Source organism: Pezoporus occidentalis, unplaced genomic scaffold (genome assembly GCF_034315485.1).
Source record: "Pezoporus occidentalis ecotype Australia unplaced genomic scaffold, CSIRO_AGI_Poc_V1 ctg102, whole genome shotgun sequence".
NCBI classification, from domain to species: Eukaryota; Metazoa; Chordata; class Aves; order Psittaciformes; family Psittacidae; genus Pezoporus; species Pezoporus occidentalis.
In genome coordinates, this window is record NW_026912801.1 from 816,862 (window position 1) to 832,642 (window position 15,781).

The 15,781-nt window shown below is 44.4% G+C and overlaps 1 protein-coding gene and 1 long non-coding RNA gene across 9 annotated transcripts in view; one reads left to right on the forward strand and one right to left on the reverse strand.

Annotated features, from left to right (window-relative positions):
• Window positions 1-3,334, reverse strand: part of HECTD4 (HECT domain E3 ubiquitin protein ligase 4) — a 70,935-nt gene extending 67,601 nt beyond the window's left edge. For all 8 annotated transcript variants that reach the window (XM_062614959.1, XM_062614978.1, XM_062614948.1 and 5 more), the window contains exon 1: window positions 2,865-3,334. In XM_062614959.1, the coding sequence (XP_062470943.1) occupies window positions 2,865-3,035 (171 nt within the window). In that variant the 5' untranslated portion in view covers window positions 3,036-3,334. The remainder of the gene's footprint in view (window positions 1-2,864) is intronic.
• A 739-nt stretch (window positions 3,335-4,073) lies between these two features.
• Window positions 4,074-11,359, forward strand: LOC134161815 (uncharacterized). The gene is made up of 4 exons (XR_009964103.1): window positions 4,074-4,217; window positions 8,034-8,521; window positions 9,394-9,503; window positions 10,120-11,359. It is a non-coding gene; the product is annotated as an uncharacterized LOC134161815 (long non-coding RNA).
• Window positions 11,360-15,781: the final 4,422 nt, after the last annotated feature.

The following is a 15,781-nucleotide window of genomic DNA, read 5'->3' on the forward strand; positions in this document are numbered from 1 at the left end:
AATTGCTAACCAATCTAGGTCTCTCTTGACTAGAAGATTTTATTGGCAAATCCATACCAGGAGCAGCTTTTATATGTGCATCATTACAAACATCCATCAAATTAAAAAAAGAGCCCCCTTTCTTTTTGATCACACATATTCTTTGTAAATATACTGACAGACAGTCTAAGTTCCATACATCACTTACATCACAAAAAATAAGACCAAACCAACTCTCCACACCACTCTTTAAAGATACTCCTAGAAGTTACCTTCACATGAAAGGGAAGGCTAATACTTTTATAACCTAACATTAAGGAAAAAAATATATATTTATATATTTATAGATATGAAAAAATAGAAGTTGTATGGGAGTCAAGATAACAAAATAATAAGTTCTCATAAGCCTCTCCTGTTATAATACCAGTACCATAACACTTTTTTCCTCTGCTTTTCTTTCTACAGACAAAACCTTTGAACAGAAGGACAAAGGAAACACATCCAAATACACGGACATTTTTCAATAAACTCTTTGAAGGGATATTCAAACAAACCAGGCCAGAATATCAGCCTGTCCCCTAGAAAATATTCCATTTCAGTGTACTATAATCTTTAATTAAGTACATCATATCAGAAATTCAGTCAGGGTTCTGACCACCACTGATGAAGCACAAGAAGTATATTAGAAAAGTTTACTAATCAAAGCAGCAGCTGCAGCATCTCCTACCCTTGTCCAATAACATATCCCAAGAGACACCAATGTGGGCCATTTTCAAATATATTTATTACATTGCACATAGGAGTAGAACCAGTGCAAATGAGCTACTCAGTGAATTAGTCGATGGCATGGCCACACTTCAGCAAGATGTATGCACCCATTTCCACAAAATGGCTCCTCAAAGCCATGCCAGTTTACAAAGGAAGCCCTTTATTGAAAGGAATATTTTTTTAAAAAGCAGAGAAAAGTTCTGAGCTGAATAATTTACATTTGCACCACTTGAAATGTCACTTTTATAACCCTGCCCCCTTGATACCAACACCTATAAACTATTGTAGAGACAGGATCTGAAAAATGTCACTTGCAGTCATCAATTCTTTCAGTGGAAGGGAATAAAATGCTTCAATATTCTGTGGCTTAAGGCTATAGGTCAAAGTAAGCACCACAGCAAAAAGTCTTATTTATTTGAAAGTTTCATGCTGCAAAAATGAACAACAGAAAAAAAATCTCTGGAACTGGAAGAATTATGTGAATCAGTGGCACTGGGTTGCTGAAACACTCATTATACAAGTGTCACAAAGGACAAGCCACTGTAACACTAATTCCATCCCTATCTCCCCCAAAATAATTATAGTTTCACAGACATTCCTACCACTAACAAAAAATTCTCCAGAGGTGAAGTGTTTGTCAAGGTAGGTTGTGTGTCAAGCTTCATGCTGGAACATACTTCTGGCCTAGCTTGCAAGATCTTAAGATTAAGGCTTGGTTTAGATTTTTATTTGGATTTTTGAAGGCTATCTTCCTTTATTAGGCTATAACAGAAATAATGCTGTGGGAGCATGTATTTTTCTGATACAGTTATAAGACTAGATGCCGCTTCTAGAACTATGCAGAGAATTGCAATATTTTCTTCAATACAAGCTGCACTGAATGCCAAAAATCATTCCACGTTTCCACACAGAGATAAGTCATCCACCTTAAAAGTCTCTTTTCCTGCTCATATGATACTTGCCAACATCCATTTCATGGGAGCAGCTCCTGTTCCCATCCCAATGTCACATCACACGGAAAAGAAAACGCACATTCAGCAGGAAAATATCTTTCCCTAGATAAGGCTGGGGGAAGTTTTTCTAAACACCATAAAGATTCCACGTCATGAGGTGAACAACGATGTTGTCAGAAGTGCAAGGCTGGCTCACGGGCTCTTCATAGCAACACAACAGTGAGCAGCCAAAGCCTCACTAAAGGGTTTTTCGGCATAAATGCTCCTGACCTAACAGCACACAGATAAAGCTCCTGCTGAACCATCCCCTCTCAACTCACACCACTCAGCTCCTCTGACAAAGACCCTGTGTCATTGCAAGCCACATTGCTGGAGAAGAGGGCGGGGTGAAAGAAGAGAAGGGAGGCACACAGGGAGGAAAAAAAAAATGCAGTCTACAAAATAGATGCAACCTACAATCGGTGACATTCAGTCCTTCACCGGCTTCTCATGAGATAAAGCAGCCGTACCATCTGCCTGCAGCCACAACCACCAGCAGCTTTGAGAAGGTAAAAAAAGCTGGAATGAATCTCAGCAGCCCTCCTGGCTCTCTAATAATGATCCCTGTCAACAGCCTAAATAAAGCACCCACACCCCCCAGTAACCCTCAGTATCTTACTGTAAGGCTGATTAATTACAAACCAGCTGAAAGTAACGGCAAAAAGGTACAAAACCATGAACAGAAATAAGTGGGCCAAAGGCCACACTGGAATACATGACTGTGGGTTCGGGTTCCCCAACGCTGCTGATTCAAAACAAGGAGGTAGCGCCAACACTTCACCCTCCATCTTCACCAGCACCTCACCACCCTCCTGCCCGGCTCCACTTTCACCGTTATTTGAAATAAATTAAGATTGACTTAAAACAAGCAGACTGCCTCAATACCACTCGGCCCCACAGCCCAGAGCTTTCACCCTGCACCCGCATCCACCATTCTCCATCCCGGTCCCACCATCCTCCCCTAGTCATCCTCCCTGCGCCCTCCCCCGCCCCACAGCACCATCCTCCTGGCCTCAGGCCCACACTGCCGTCCTCCTCACTCCCCTGAAAGCATCCTCCTCACCGCTGCCTCGACCCTATGCCCCGTCCCTCTCCTCAGCGCGGGGAGCCGCGGGCCCGGCTCACCTCCAGCTCGGTGTCGCCGGGCTCGGCCACCCCAATGATCTCGCTGGGCAGCTCGGCCAGGTCGGTGACCCGGATCAGCCCGTCGTGCAGGAAGATGGTCTCCTCCTTCACCGACAGCCACTGGGCCGAGTCTGTGGCCGCCGCCGCCGAGGCGCCCGCCGGAGACCCCATGGCGCGGACGGCGGGGGGGCTCCGCAGGGCTGAGGCGAGGCGGGTGCCGCTACCCTCCCATGGCGGGGGCAGGGCGGGGGCTGGCGGGTCCCCAGCGGCCTGGGTGCCGGACAGCCGGAGCGCGGTGGGGAGCAGCGAGGAGCGCCGCGTTGCCACCGCGGCACCGGCGGAACGGGGAGCTCCGGGAGCCGCCGTGCCCGCCCGCAGCCACCACGTCCCGCTCCCTCCTCACACACACAGGTGACAGCGCGACGCCATGTTGGGGGCTGAGGCGGGCCCGGCATGCACCGCGCGACGAACAATACACCCTCCCCCCTCCCGGCCCCGCGGGGCTCCGCCTCCCGCCGGGCCCGGCCCTCGGTGCCGCCCCCCGCTGCTCCGCCCCTTGTCCCCTCAGCGCCTCGTCCCGCTCCTTCGCACCTTGGGCGCCCTCCTTCACCTCTCCGGTGCCGCCTTCCTCAGCGCCTTGTCCCGCACCTTGGGCGCTCCCCTCAGCGCCTCACCTCGGCCCCCCTGCCCCACGGAATGGCGGCTCCCCTCAGCGCCTCACCTCGGCCCCCCTGCCCCACGGAATGGCGGCTCCCCTCAGCGCCTCACCTCGGCCCCTCTGCCCCACGGAATGGCGGCTCCCCTCAGCGCCTCACCTCGGCCCCTCTGCCCCACGGAATGGCGGCTCACCTCGGCCCCCCTGCCCCACGGAATGGCGGCTCCCCTCAGCGCCTCACCTCGGCCCCCCTGCCCCACGGAATGGCGGCTCCCCTCAGCGCCTCACCTCGGCCCCCCTGCCCCACGGAATGGCGGCTCCCCTCAGCCCCTCACCTCGGCCCCTCTGCCCCACGGAATGGCGGCTCCCCTCAGCGCCTCACCTCCCTGCAGCCAAAGGCCGCTTCCCTCAAGCGCCGCACCTCGACGGTGGGGCTGTTCCCATCAGTTTCCCTCTTCAGCCCCAACTTGGATAGCCAGGGTCCCTTTGAAGCTACCCTGTTCCATCGAGGACTGATCCCTCTTGGTGCCTCGTGTTCCTCACGGTAGTTTTTCCCTGCCTGACACCTGTGGTCACCCTCCATTTTGACTGCCCTCCTCTCTTTCCAGAACGTCCTCTTTTTCCTTCCCTCGTCTGCCCTCGAAGGAATCCTGTCACCTCTCCAGGGGCCTTTTCCCAAAGGACTTGTGAACAAGCAGGTACGTCCATTAAAATCCATGCGTTATCTGTGTAATGAGGATTCCAGAAAGCGTGAAGCAAAAAGGTTCCCTTCACCAAAGTATGTGTGGAAAAAAAAGGAGATCTAAGCTAAAATTGACCCTTCTTTCCCCAGGCCTCTCTTAGCCATAATGATGTGCCCTTCCCCATTTCCCACCAGTCTGATTTCACACGCGGTTGCCTCCGACCTCCAGCCCGGGTTGAGAGCAGCACCGAGTGCCACGGGCGGCTGGCCCGCAGCGTTCAGCAGAGCACACGCTTGTGAGACGAAGCACGTTAATGAGAAGGACATGAGGAGAAATGTCAAGTATTTTTAGTGTGTAATTGCTGTGGGGATTCCCATTGCAAGCAGCTGCTTTTCATGACTCTGCACAGCCGAGTGGGGATGGAGCACTGCGTTTATTTGTTTGATCAGATTAAATTATTTACTCTATTGGTGCATTGCAACGAATGTGCTGTGGTAGTGGAGGAAAAGTGTATTCAGAGCTGTAGCAAAACGAGAGCTACGGCCAGTGCTTTCCATCCTATTAAATCTGGTTGGGAAGAAGCATCTTTTCCGTGTAACGGACCATTGCTCAACTTATGACCCACATAAAGTGTCTTTATAGCACTGATTCAGCTGTGTGAGCATTCATACAGTTGTGTAGTTTTACCTCTGAGGCTGGTTCAGGCAACATCAGATTCAGGTAAATTCATATGAGTGGTTGGTTGTGTGTCTGTGTGGGAGCTCAATACACTGTGTTCGGTGGGATATCACTGCCATTCATGTATTGGAGAGCAGAAGAGTCTCCAGGCTTGCTTTTATTGTAGAAATAGATATTATTTGTGCTAGAGAGTGTGATTTTGAGCAGGGAGAGTACAGAGACTTGGTATTAAAGGTTTCTGTAAGGCAGAGCCCATTGATGGGCATCTGTTATTTTTGGTCGAGACATGACACAGACAACAGCGGCTGCAGATGGACATATCCATAGATGTGAAATCACCCTGAACCTCCTGCAGGATGCTAATGCTCCAAAGTGAGTCAATGCTGAGATTTAAAGTCTTTGTGGCAGGTGGGACAAGGCAGCTGAGTTCCTGCAGTTGAGATAAGCTGTGCTAACAAGGCCTCCTTTGGAGGGGTGGGAAAGATGCTGAGGTTAGATTAGTCACAGTATTTCATTGCAAAATAGCGACTGGTGTTACCAGAGTAGGAGTTTTACATTGTTTTAATTCTTCACATCAGACTGGAATAGAGGAAGAAAAACACAAAGTGTGTATATGTTTTAGTGGGAGTAACACTTAAAACAACTTCTGTCTTCAGATTTTTTAGTACTGTCATGGTACTACTTGAGTATCTTCCACAAAATCAATACAAATAGCAGAGCTGGGGGGTAAAATGGGATGTTCACTTCACAAGCACCACTCATGCCAGGAATGCTTGTCAACAGAAAGGATTTGCTGTGTTTTGTAGAGGTGGCGGTGTTCTGGATGTAGCTGTTGTTCTCCAAAGGTCTGCTCCATAGCCTGGGTAACCCAGGATGAAAATTCTTTGTCTCCAGCTCTCACATGCTCTTTCCAAGGCCTTCTGGACTGCTTTATCCCAGAGGAATACGGTTGCCAGAGTAGCTCCCAGATGGAGAGTCAGGGTTTGATATAGCTGTCGATTTAATCCACTAATTGCTTTGAAATACAAACCAAGGCCTTGTATTAGAGTAAGGAGCTGACTCAGAGGTAAAAGAGAAGGATGTGGAGCTGTGGGTACGTTCATACCAGACTAAGCACAGAAAGAGCTGCATGGCTAAATAATGTACTGTCCAGAGGCTGCTTTTGTCATTGGACTGGGGTTGGTGGCCAGTTTCTCCCAGCGAGGGAGTGTTTTTGTGTGGTAAGTAACCTGAGCAGCCCCTGAGTGCAAAGCAGGAGAACTGTGAACTGGAGATTGTGCCAACGTTTCAGAAATCTCTTTTAGCCATATTGTGTGAGACATCCCAGACTGATCCGAGAGCGTATTTACCACTGTATAGTTATTTATTTGCTTATTTTGAGTTCTTCTAAATTTTATTGATTTGGCAATTCAAAGTTAAAAATCAGGTATTGATGTAGTCTAATGCTGTAAACTTGATAAATGTGTCCTATCCTGCCTCAGGTAAATAAAATCATTACTAGTAAATGTGAGATTTCCTAAGTTATTTTAGGTGCTTGTGATTCAGGAATTACCAGCATTTTGTACAGTGCATGTGCTTCCATAGCATGGAATGCTGACATAGCTTTCTTCATGAAATTTTCAATGGTAGGGCCCTGCAATGAATTCAGCAAATATAATGCAGTTTGTCTGCATCTGCTGCAGAAGATGTTGTATAATATAATGGGAAAAAAAATATTTTTGTTCTGCAAGTCACCAGAAAATGTCAGCTGGAACTTCAATGCAGCATTCAGAGGTACTGCAGTGACTACAAAGAAGTCTTGTACTACATTATGGGGATGGTGTAACTTAAAAAAAAACAGACTAGAATAACTTTGTGACGCAAATCATCAAGCTGAAGACATAAACCCCTTAACTTTTAAATAAACTTCTACAGAAAACCGATCTTCTGCAGATGGGGCAACTGCTGTGGTCATGTCTGCCTGTGGTGGCCGGGATCTGGAATGAAGTTCTTGATGTGCAGGTCTGTTGATCTGCAGCAGAATGTGCCCTTGTGCTTCTCTGCCCGTCACCATTACTGAGATTTAGCAGAAGATGCTCATAGTCCTGTGAGCTGAAAGTGAAAATTCACTCTTTGTACTTAGAATTGACCATTTGCACTCACATAAATGGAGCTTAAAGGAATATAGTCTCACCCTCCAGTTTAATTTTATACTAACAGCTGTAACATAGGGTGGAAATTGTTTTCATCCTAAGGCTTTGCTGTACATTCTTCTGTTAATTTAGAAATGGCAGTTTCAGTTTTAATGGCCATTGTGGCATCAAGAAATGTGTGAAACAGAAGAAATAGTTGCTATTTTTATGTGGTCTGCAATAACTAGATTTCCATACCCTGAATTCTGGCTTCTCTGCCCATTACTTGCTATTTAGAGAGCCCAAATGGCATCATTAATAAGACCTGTGAGCAAGGAATAGTGGCATTTCATGGCACACTAACTGTGATTAAAAAATACAGTTTCTACATTTTTCTTTAAGTAAAACTTAGGACTGAAGTGGAAAAAAATGAGTATTTGACAGAGGAAAAAGAACAAATGACAGTGAAATAGAATAATGCCAAACTTCAGAAATGTATTTTAATTTTTAATGCTTTTAATTGCAAAGGAAAAATAGTCACATTTTTCTCATTTTGATATGTTAGCAATAATTGCTGAAGAAGACTGACTAATAGCAAGGTAGAGCAAATAAAGGAAGAGCAAATAAAAAGAAGTTTTTATTAACATGAATAAGGATCATTTTATTATAGGAAACAGGAGTCTGAATCACCTACCTCACAAAAACAGCCTTAGTTGAATTGGCCATGAAACAAATGTAAAATACAGAATCATAATAAAAGTGCTGGAATGTTTTCTTAGAGGCAATCCAATCCTGTGTTGTTAGCCAAGCTATCACCACACTACTCGTGACGCACGCTTGTCCTGTCTGGAGGCTCCACCTGCAATCTCTTCCATTGTTGAATTGTCATTATGGCTGGGGAGTTCCCTAATGCTCAATTAAACTTGTGTTGCTGTAATTTCAGCTTTTGTAGGCACAGAGAAGAGTTTATTTCTTCCACCGATGCGCAGTCTTTTCCCATCATCTGCACTAAATAATCCCCATCCTTTCCCACTTTCTCTAGGCTATGTCCTTTGGAAGTCTGATCATTCTTGTGCTCTTTGGCATTTCTTCCAACTTTTCCACATCTCTCTTGAGCTGCTGGTACTTTAGATGAAGCCTTACTGGTGTGAAATGGTTTGGACAGATTCCTGTGTCTTCTGTGCGATACTCCTGTTAAGTGCCTTGGTATCATCTTTGCTTTGCAGCTGTACGATATTGTTGACTCACGCTGTGCTTGTAAATGAAATAACAACTTGGGCTTCAATTCTGTTTGTGGTATTTCACATGCAGAAACAAAGCAAGCTGGCATTTAGCATCACTCTTGCTAATCTCATGTCTCATTCTCCTACTCAAGAATTTAACGCAAGTAGCCTTTTATGGAGGGAAGTATTTAAATGCTGCCCATCAGTGAGGAAGAGTGTTTGGGAGCTCAACAGATCCCTCAGTGGTTGTCCTGAATTTCTGAATTTCTAATGTCTCAGAAGACTCATTATTAATACCCAAAAATAGGTAGGTTTTAAATACAGCTGTTCTGTACTGTTTTAAAATTCCATCTCCCTGAAAACTGGTGCAATGAAATGAGGAAAAAAAAAAAAATGAAGAAAAGTCTGCTACAACATCCTGCTCAATTTTGTAAAAATCTAAAGATAACAAGGTGGATTTATACGATTGGTATATATTATTACAAGGTCCACTTTATAAAGTGTTTCTCAGGGAGAATTTTTAAAATGAAGTGGCTTTTGTGTTTTTATTATCTTTGTCTTTTACTTGAATTCACAGATAAGTTCCTAGATCCTGTGAAGTCTTAAGGAACAGGTTTTCACAGGCGTTGTTGCACTAACTACCCTTTTTCCTGAGAAAAGGAAGCCAGGTCAATGAATCCCTGGCCTTAGTAAATGCTGTAGTCTATCCTGATTTTCTCTTCAATGGTGACAGGCTTTCAAAACAAACCTAAAACTGAAAGCCAGTAATTGAGAACTGAAACCATGCAGCAAATTGGAATGCCTTTTGCTCTGGGAGAACAATTTTGCTGTCTGTGTGGTGTGGTTTTGTAGCTGTAAGAGCCCACATCTCCAAAGGTGCTCTTCCCAGAGCACCTGTCTCCTCTTCCTTTCTATCTAGAAATATTTCTCTTGTTTTTCCAGTATCTCTTTCCCATAATTTCTGGACAATAATCTACTTTTTTTTTTTTACTCTTAAAAACAATTACAATAAAGACATAGCAAGTGAACAACTTAATAGCATATAAATGTGAGTGAGACAAAAAAGGATATAGGTATTGTCTGTGGCTCTGTTAGGGAAGGGATGTTGCTGATCTCTGTGAGAGGTGCATATTCCAATGCTCACTATGACTCACCTGTTTTTCCCTCTGTTTCTTACAGCCAGATGGCATGAAACAGTAAAGGCCAAATAATTCATCATTCTACAGACTTGCGATGGACTGGCCCCCAGAAAAATCCACAATGGTTGAAAATCTTTTCATGTGCTGCAGGTAAGACAGTTCCTTCATTTGTAACATTGCAGAGTTGAGTTTCTAAATGCTGCAGTGAAATGTAAACTGCTAATAAAATCCTGGTCTTGACAGGTAAAAGTCACTCTTTTCTGGAATTGTTTTATAAACCTTTTACTTTATGCTTCACAACATAGCAGTGTTTCTTTAAAAAGAATACCATCACAAGCACCCTACAGCTAAACCATGAAGAACAGTTAATTGCCCTTCAACTAAAATAACTCCATGAGCAATCAATCGATGAAGAACTGAGAGTAGCACTATTTGTCAGTCATCCACAGCCAGCTGACTCTTTGGAGGCCACCACTGCTGCCTTCATTGGATTATTGGGTCACAAATAGACCCAATAATCAGCCCAGCCATTCACATGCAACACAGCAACTACATGACACGTGTTGTGCTCATTCCTCCAGATTGTTGTCATATGGCTGTTGATTGTGCATGACAAACACATGAAAAAGCCATTTCTCAGGCTTGATGATCCAGTCTGCCCAGGCTTGGTTTGGTGGCCAGTTGAATGACATGAAAAGTTGCAGCTGGAGGTGACAGGATGGGAAGAATGATAGAAATTCTAATGAGTATTCTTACAAATCCTCAGGAGACAGCTCATGCTGGGGCACCCAGCTCAGGTGCTTGTGAAATCAGCTGTTATTTCATGTAAGCCCAATAGTTGTGGTGTTATTTGTATTATTTTAATTCTTTCGTTTCAAGCTGATGACCAGTTTGGAGGTTACTGAGTTGCCTGTGCTACATGATGGTGCTAGACATAGTCTTGATGAAGTCCTGTTTATTTATGAAGCATGAAAAAGTCTTCTTTCCTAGAATGCTGGGTTAAGTAAAGCTCAGACTTTGCACAGTGCTTTGACCAAGGCCAGTGTTTTGACAAATATAACCAGCAAAAGTGCACTCTCAAAGTTTCCTCTTGCATCAGCAGACACAAAAAGGCATTTTCCTTTCTCCCTCTGTCCCTGACATGTGCACGTGTTTGGGTTTTATCTCTCACACAAACACAAAGCTCCAGATTTCAAATGCCCTTTTTGCACTTTCTGTGTCAGCCTCAAGGGAAGCCATGCGAATAATGTGCAATGTACAGAAGCTTTGCTATGTGCCTGTCATTGTTTCAGCTCTCTGATTCTAGACAGATATTTGTTAGTCTTTTTGTGTTTATTTTAAGGAACAGTTATGGTTACCCACCAATTTCTGTGAATTTCCATGAAACAGATCTTCATTCCAGCTTAGCAAGACATTCACACCAGTAATTTGAACACTGTTTTTACCTAAACATTTCCAATAACACATTTTGAGGGTGCGTCGTTCTTTTTAGGGTCTTCATATTTCCTTGTTCTGAAAACCAGCCTTCCTCCCTGGTATACTGAGCACATATGCTTGCTGCCTGGACTGGTTTTGTACATTTTATCTTTGTATTTATTTCCTTGTGTGAAAATGGGCATTTTGAACAATAGGATACCATGTGTGGCACATGGTGAGATCTGAAAGCCTTAATTTTAAAAACAATTACATCCTAAATGCATCTGTCAAGCAAGTGGAAAACCTCTATGTCAAGTAGGGCTGACAAAAGAGATGAAGATGTAATTGCTTCTGGTTTAGTCTATTTTCTTCATGAGGTTTAAAGCCTTTCCTGGTGGTCCTTGGGTGGTTCCCTGCATCCCACTGACTTGCTCCAATGGACTGAATAAATCATTTTATCTTTGTGCACAGATAATGGCAGTTTTTACCTCCACTGGGTGTCAAGAGGCCAATGTGCACAGTGTATGTCAACTACAAGAAGTTGCTTATTATGGTCATTGCAGGCAAAATGCCAGGAGCTGCTAATTGGACAAAATGGAGAAACACAGGATGTCACCACTCTAAAGATGCTAAATCTTTTAGCTGTGCTGCCCTGTACAAATCTAATGGACTAAGTTCTGCAAAAAAAATGACAATTGATACATGGGGCTGTGAAAACATTCTTTCCTCATGTACCTGGGCCAGTCTTCAACACACTGTTTTTATTTTTTAGTATTAAGTGTTGATATCATTTCAGTAGGGGAAGATGGCAATGATGGAGCAGGTTCCCTCCTCAGTGTCATCCAAGCACAGATTTTTTTATTCTTTGATGTACTTCAAAGCATTGTTGTAAGTTGTATGTCTGCGGAACTTTAAAACTCTTCTTGGGACAGGATCTGAGCAATTATTTCTGCTGTTCTGCAGGAATGTGAACACTGACTTCACTGAAATGAAGTTATTTGCTCAGGGTCACATGAGAAAGAAAAACTAATTGCTTTAATTTCAAGTAATATTTTGACTCCCACACTTCTCTTTCCTTAGCATTGTTACCACTAGTAAGTGTTTATTCTGGTATACTGTGAAGTATGTGCAGGTCATAGTTGCTGGCTGTGTGTACAATCTATCATGCAAAGTCATTTCCACTGAGAAAAACAAACATTGAAATAATGGGGGGGGGGGGGGGGGAAACGGAACCAGAATAAAATGAGCCCCAAAAGGCTGTCAGCTACAAAAATGGGGTTTAACTGTTTATCTGTGAGAGGGTCAAAACTGGTGTGATCTATAAAACCCCTGAACAATAAAGAAGCAATGAAAAAGCAGCTAAACAAGGAAGAAATGTCCTGGCTGGTTGTTGGCAGGAGTGTTATTCACAGAGAACCATCACAGCCCAGCCCTCCTGTGTGACTCAGTGCAAAGGCTGTCTGCAGCCGGTGGGACTGGCTCCCTCTGCTCCATCAGTGGCTTCCTGAACAATGAGGGGAAAAAATAATGAGAACTAAGATGAATAATATCCTTATAAGAATACGAATTTAATTGCTCTAATTGCTTAAACAATGAGTTGTCAAGTGCTTAGTGCGGACTGTAATGCAGGAGAACTGGAGAAGTCAAATTAACAGGTTAATAGTTCCCCTTTGCTTGCATCCTCACATCCCACACTGGGAGCTTCAGAGCTGTCTCCAAACCAGAACAGGAGCAGGAGCTCCTCACAGGATTATGTCATTTATGTGACTTGTTGCATCAGGACAGTAATGGTGGGAGAAAGCGTAATGGGGTTTACATGACTCCCCTGTGCAATTTTAGATTTCTTAGACCAAGCTGCTCATGTGTCCAGAGTAATAGCTGATAAAATCAGAGGAACCACTGATATTTGTATATTGGTGTTATTTGCTTAATCCCCTAAACAGCAAAAGGGAACATTCTCTACAACCCAGCACTGGAAAGTACTTTGTCTTGCAAATATGTCTCAATTTCTCCTAAGGATCTTAATCCCAGAAGCAAAGCTATCATCTGCCTTCCCAGGACCGCCAACCAATGCAGCTGCAGGGATGGACACAGCCCCTGTGAGCAGGACTGAATCCACAGGTCATGTCGCAGAGGAAGCTAATAGGTAAAAATAGGTGTCTGTAGATAATAAGGCATTGCATCTCATTACCAATTCCCTGAGAAAGCCAACATCCCTCTATCATTCCTCTCAAAAGGATGCTTTCTTATAATTACATATCACTTTATTAGGCAGCTGAAGGAAAGAGCACGTTTGATGCTAATGAAGTGCTGCTGTGGTTGAGTCTGTCACTATTTTTGGAGCCACACATCTCCAGCACTTTTGATTGGGTGAGGGAGGCTTTGGATGTCTCCAGCTTCTGCTGTGGGGGCTGCACAGGGAAAAGCAATGACTCAGCGAGCCAGGACTGCAGAGCTGGTTACATGCTCAGAATGAGAAACGCCGTGGGACAGCGAGAACACACACAAAAGCTCTTTATGTGGTGGAAGGATTTTTCAGGTAGTGGATAGCATTATCTAGATCAAACAATCCTTCTGAATATTCACTTTGTGTCAGTTATCTGCACAGGCCTTGTTTTTCCACTTTTCCACCTATTAGCTCAGAGCATTTCAGAAAAAAAAAGCCAAGATTTCACAGAACTCCAGGGAAATATTTCCAAGGTTAGGGGTGAGACAAGTCACAGCTGTCCACCAGCACCAATCCTGACACAGACGAGGGCTTTACTGGCTCCATTTTCTGCAGCAGAGCTGAGGAGCTGCTCAGGATCATGAAGGCATCATTTAGTGTTAAAATCTGACTTAAGAGCAAGTACCCCTGGGAGCAGGCCTGCTCCCACCCCCCTTTGTGCCAGCACCAGCATTCAGCTGGCCCCACAGTGACTCAGTTCAGGATCCAAACAAGAATATTCATTCCTTCCTCTTCCTCCCCACCTCACAGGGTTGTTACTGGTCACCACTAGTCAAGCAATGTCAGGACAGGGGCAAGGGAGGCACAGGCAGCTCCCGAGACCCTTTCTGCACACCAGGGCCTGTTAAGACAACTAAATTACATTACCACATCACTTCCTGACAGCACTCTGGCAGCCAAAGCCTCCCCTTCTGTAAACAAGGTTAATGGTTCCAAGTGTCATTTCATGTCTTCTGATACACAAATGAGGAATGTGTCAGAGTAATCAATAATTACAGCAAATACCGCTGTATCTAAATGCCTTGTTACTCTTAGACTGCCCCACAGGGCTGTGTTGTTACTACAACCTCTCTGTTCCTGGAGGAGGAAGGGATGACTGAAGCACTAGCACCTCTTACCTGTTCTCTTAAGACTGCAACTGTCACCACAGCTTGGTTTGCTACAATTTAGATGAAGATGTTTACTTGCTGGTTTTGGACTTCACTTAAGTGTTTCCATATACAACTTTTACTAAAGTGAGCTTTCTAAGCATATTGGGTTAAGATCTTTTTTTGGTAGAATCAGTAAATGTATCTTGGTCCTGGCAGCGAGATGCACACAACACTTGTGTATCTTCTTAAGAGCTGATTTATGTAAACAGGCAGTCCCACCACTGCAGTAAAAGCTCATGTCAACTAAAGACACCTCTGACTATAACATTATCCATATCCAGCACACAATGTGCCTCATCACAGTCATAGTTACAGTAACAAGGAAGAAGAAAGAACACCCTCCCGGAGAAAGTACATCACAGAGAGCCACAGGAGACTTGCATCCAGCCCACAGGCCCAGAGCACTGCACCAAGCAGAGCTTGCTCCCTGGCTCCCTCTGCTGAACCCCACTAACATTTAATGTTATCGAGAGGAAGATGGTGGAAGAGTGACCAGTTTTGAAGACTTCTGTACTCTGCACCACCAGCCAGCATCAGCTCTGAAGATGACTGTAGCCCCTTGGTGCAGAAATCCATCCAGCTCAGTATTCTGCAGGCATAGGAGATTCTTCAGCAACTCTGGATCACTTCAGTTCTGATTCCTCCTCTCCACCGAGCGTGGCTGGTTTATAACATCGAGACACCCACCTCAGCAAGGTTCTATTACTCCCTTTTCTTGAAGCTGGCATGAATTTGATGAAATCTTTACTCCCTGTCAAGTCTGACCCCGCTGGCTACTTTCAGCTAAAACTTAATAGGAAGACAGATGGTGCCATTACATAAGCCTCGGTTCCTGTCTAAGTCTGGCTGAGGAAGAGCCTGAATGTGCCAGGTTTGTTAGTCTGTACATCCTCAGTCCTTGTAAGAGAGAGCTACTGCTGCCCCAGCATCTGGTAACTGACCTCAACAGATAAGGAAACCAGACAGGACCTTCTCATCTCACTTTCTGCCAGGTTTTGAGGTAAAAAAATTGTTGAGACTCTGTAAACAGTTACCCAGATAGGAAAATACCTTCACAGAAACAACTGCCGGAATTTAACTCATTTCTGAGCCTATGGAATAGGGAATGATGCTTTTACTTTTCAATCACAGCAGATAGTATTTTTCCTGACTGTAAGTGCTACATCCCACATGGATAAAAAAAAATAGGAAGGGACATGCATCAATTTTGTTCTGGTTCTGGGGATAAGTTACTCTGCATGGAGTATTCCCAGTGTTTCCACTTTAAACTGCAAGGCCTAGCTCTAAGAAGTTGTTGTATTTCCTGAACTTTATGTAGTGATTGATGGATCAAAGCTGTTCCTCCCAACCCCACTGTACACCCCCGTTTAGGATGCTCAGGAGTTACCACCTAGCAGTGGTTTGTCACAGAAATCTGATTCTTCACAAGAGATCCTGTCCTGGGCCAAACCAAAACATTGCTATCAGCTCTGTTCCCGAGCTGAAAGTCAAAACATTGCACTGCACCAGCTACCAAGAAGGGGAAAAATGACTGCTACTGCTGAACCCAGGACAGATCCTCAAAGCACTGGTTTTGGCACAGCAAGGGTACAGAGAAACCCACCAGCACAGACACTGGGCTGGATTTTATTCTG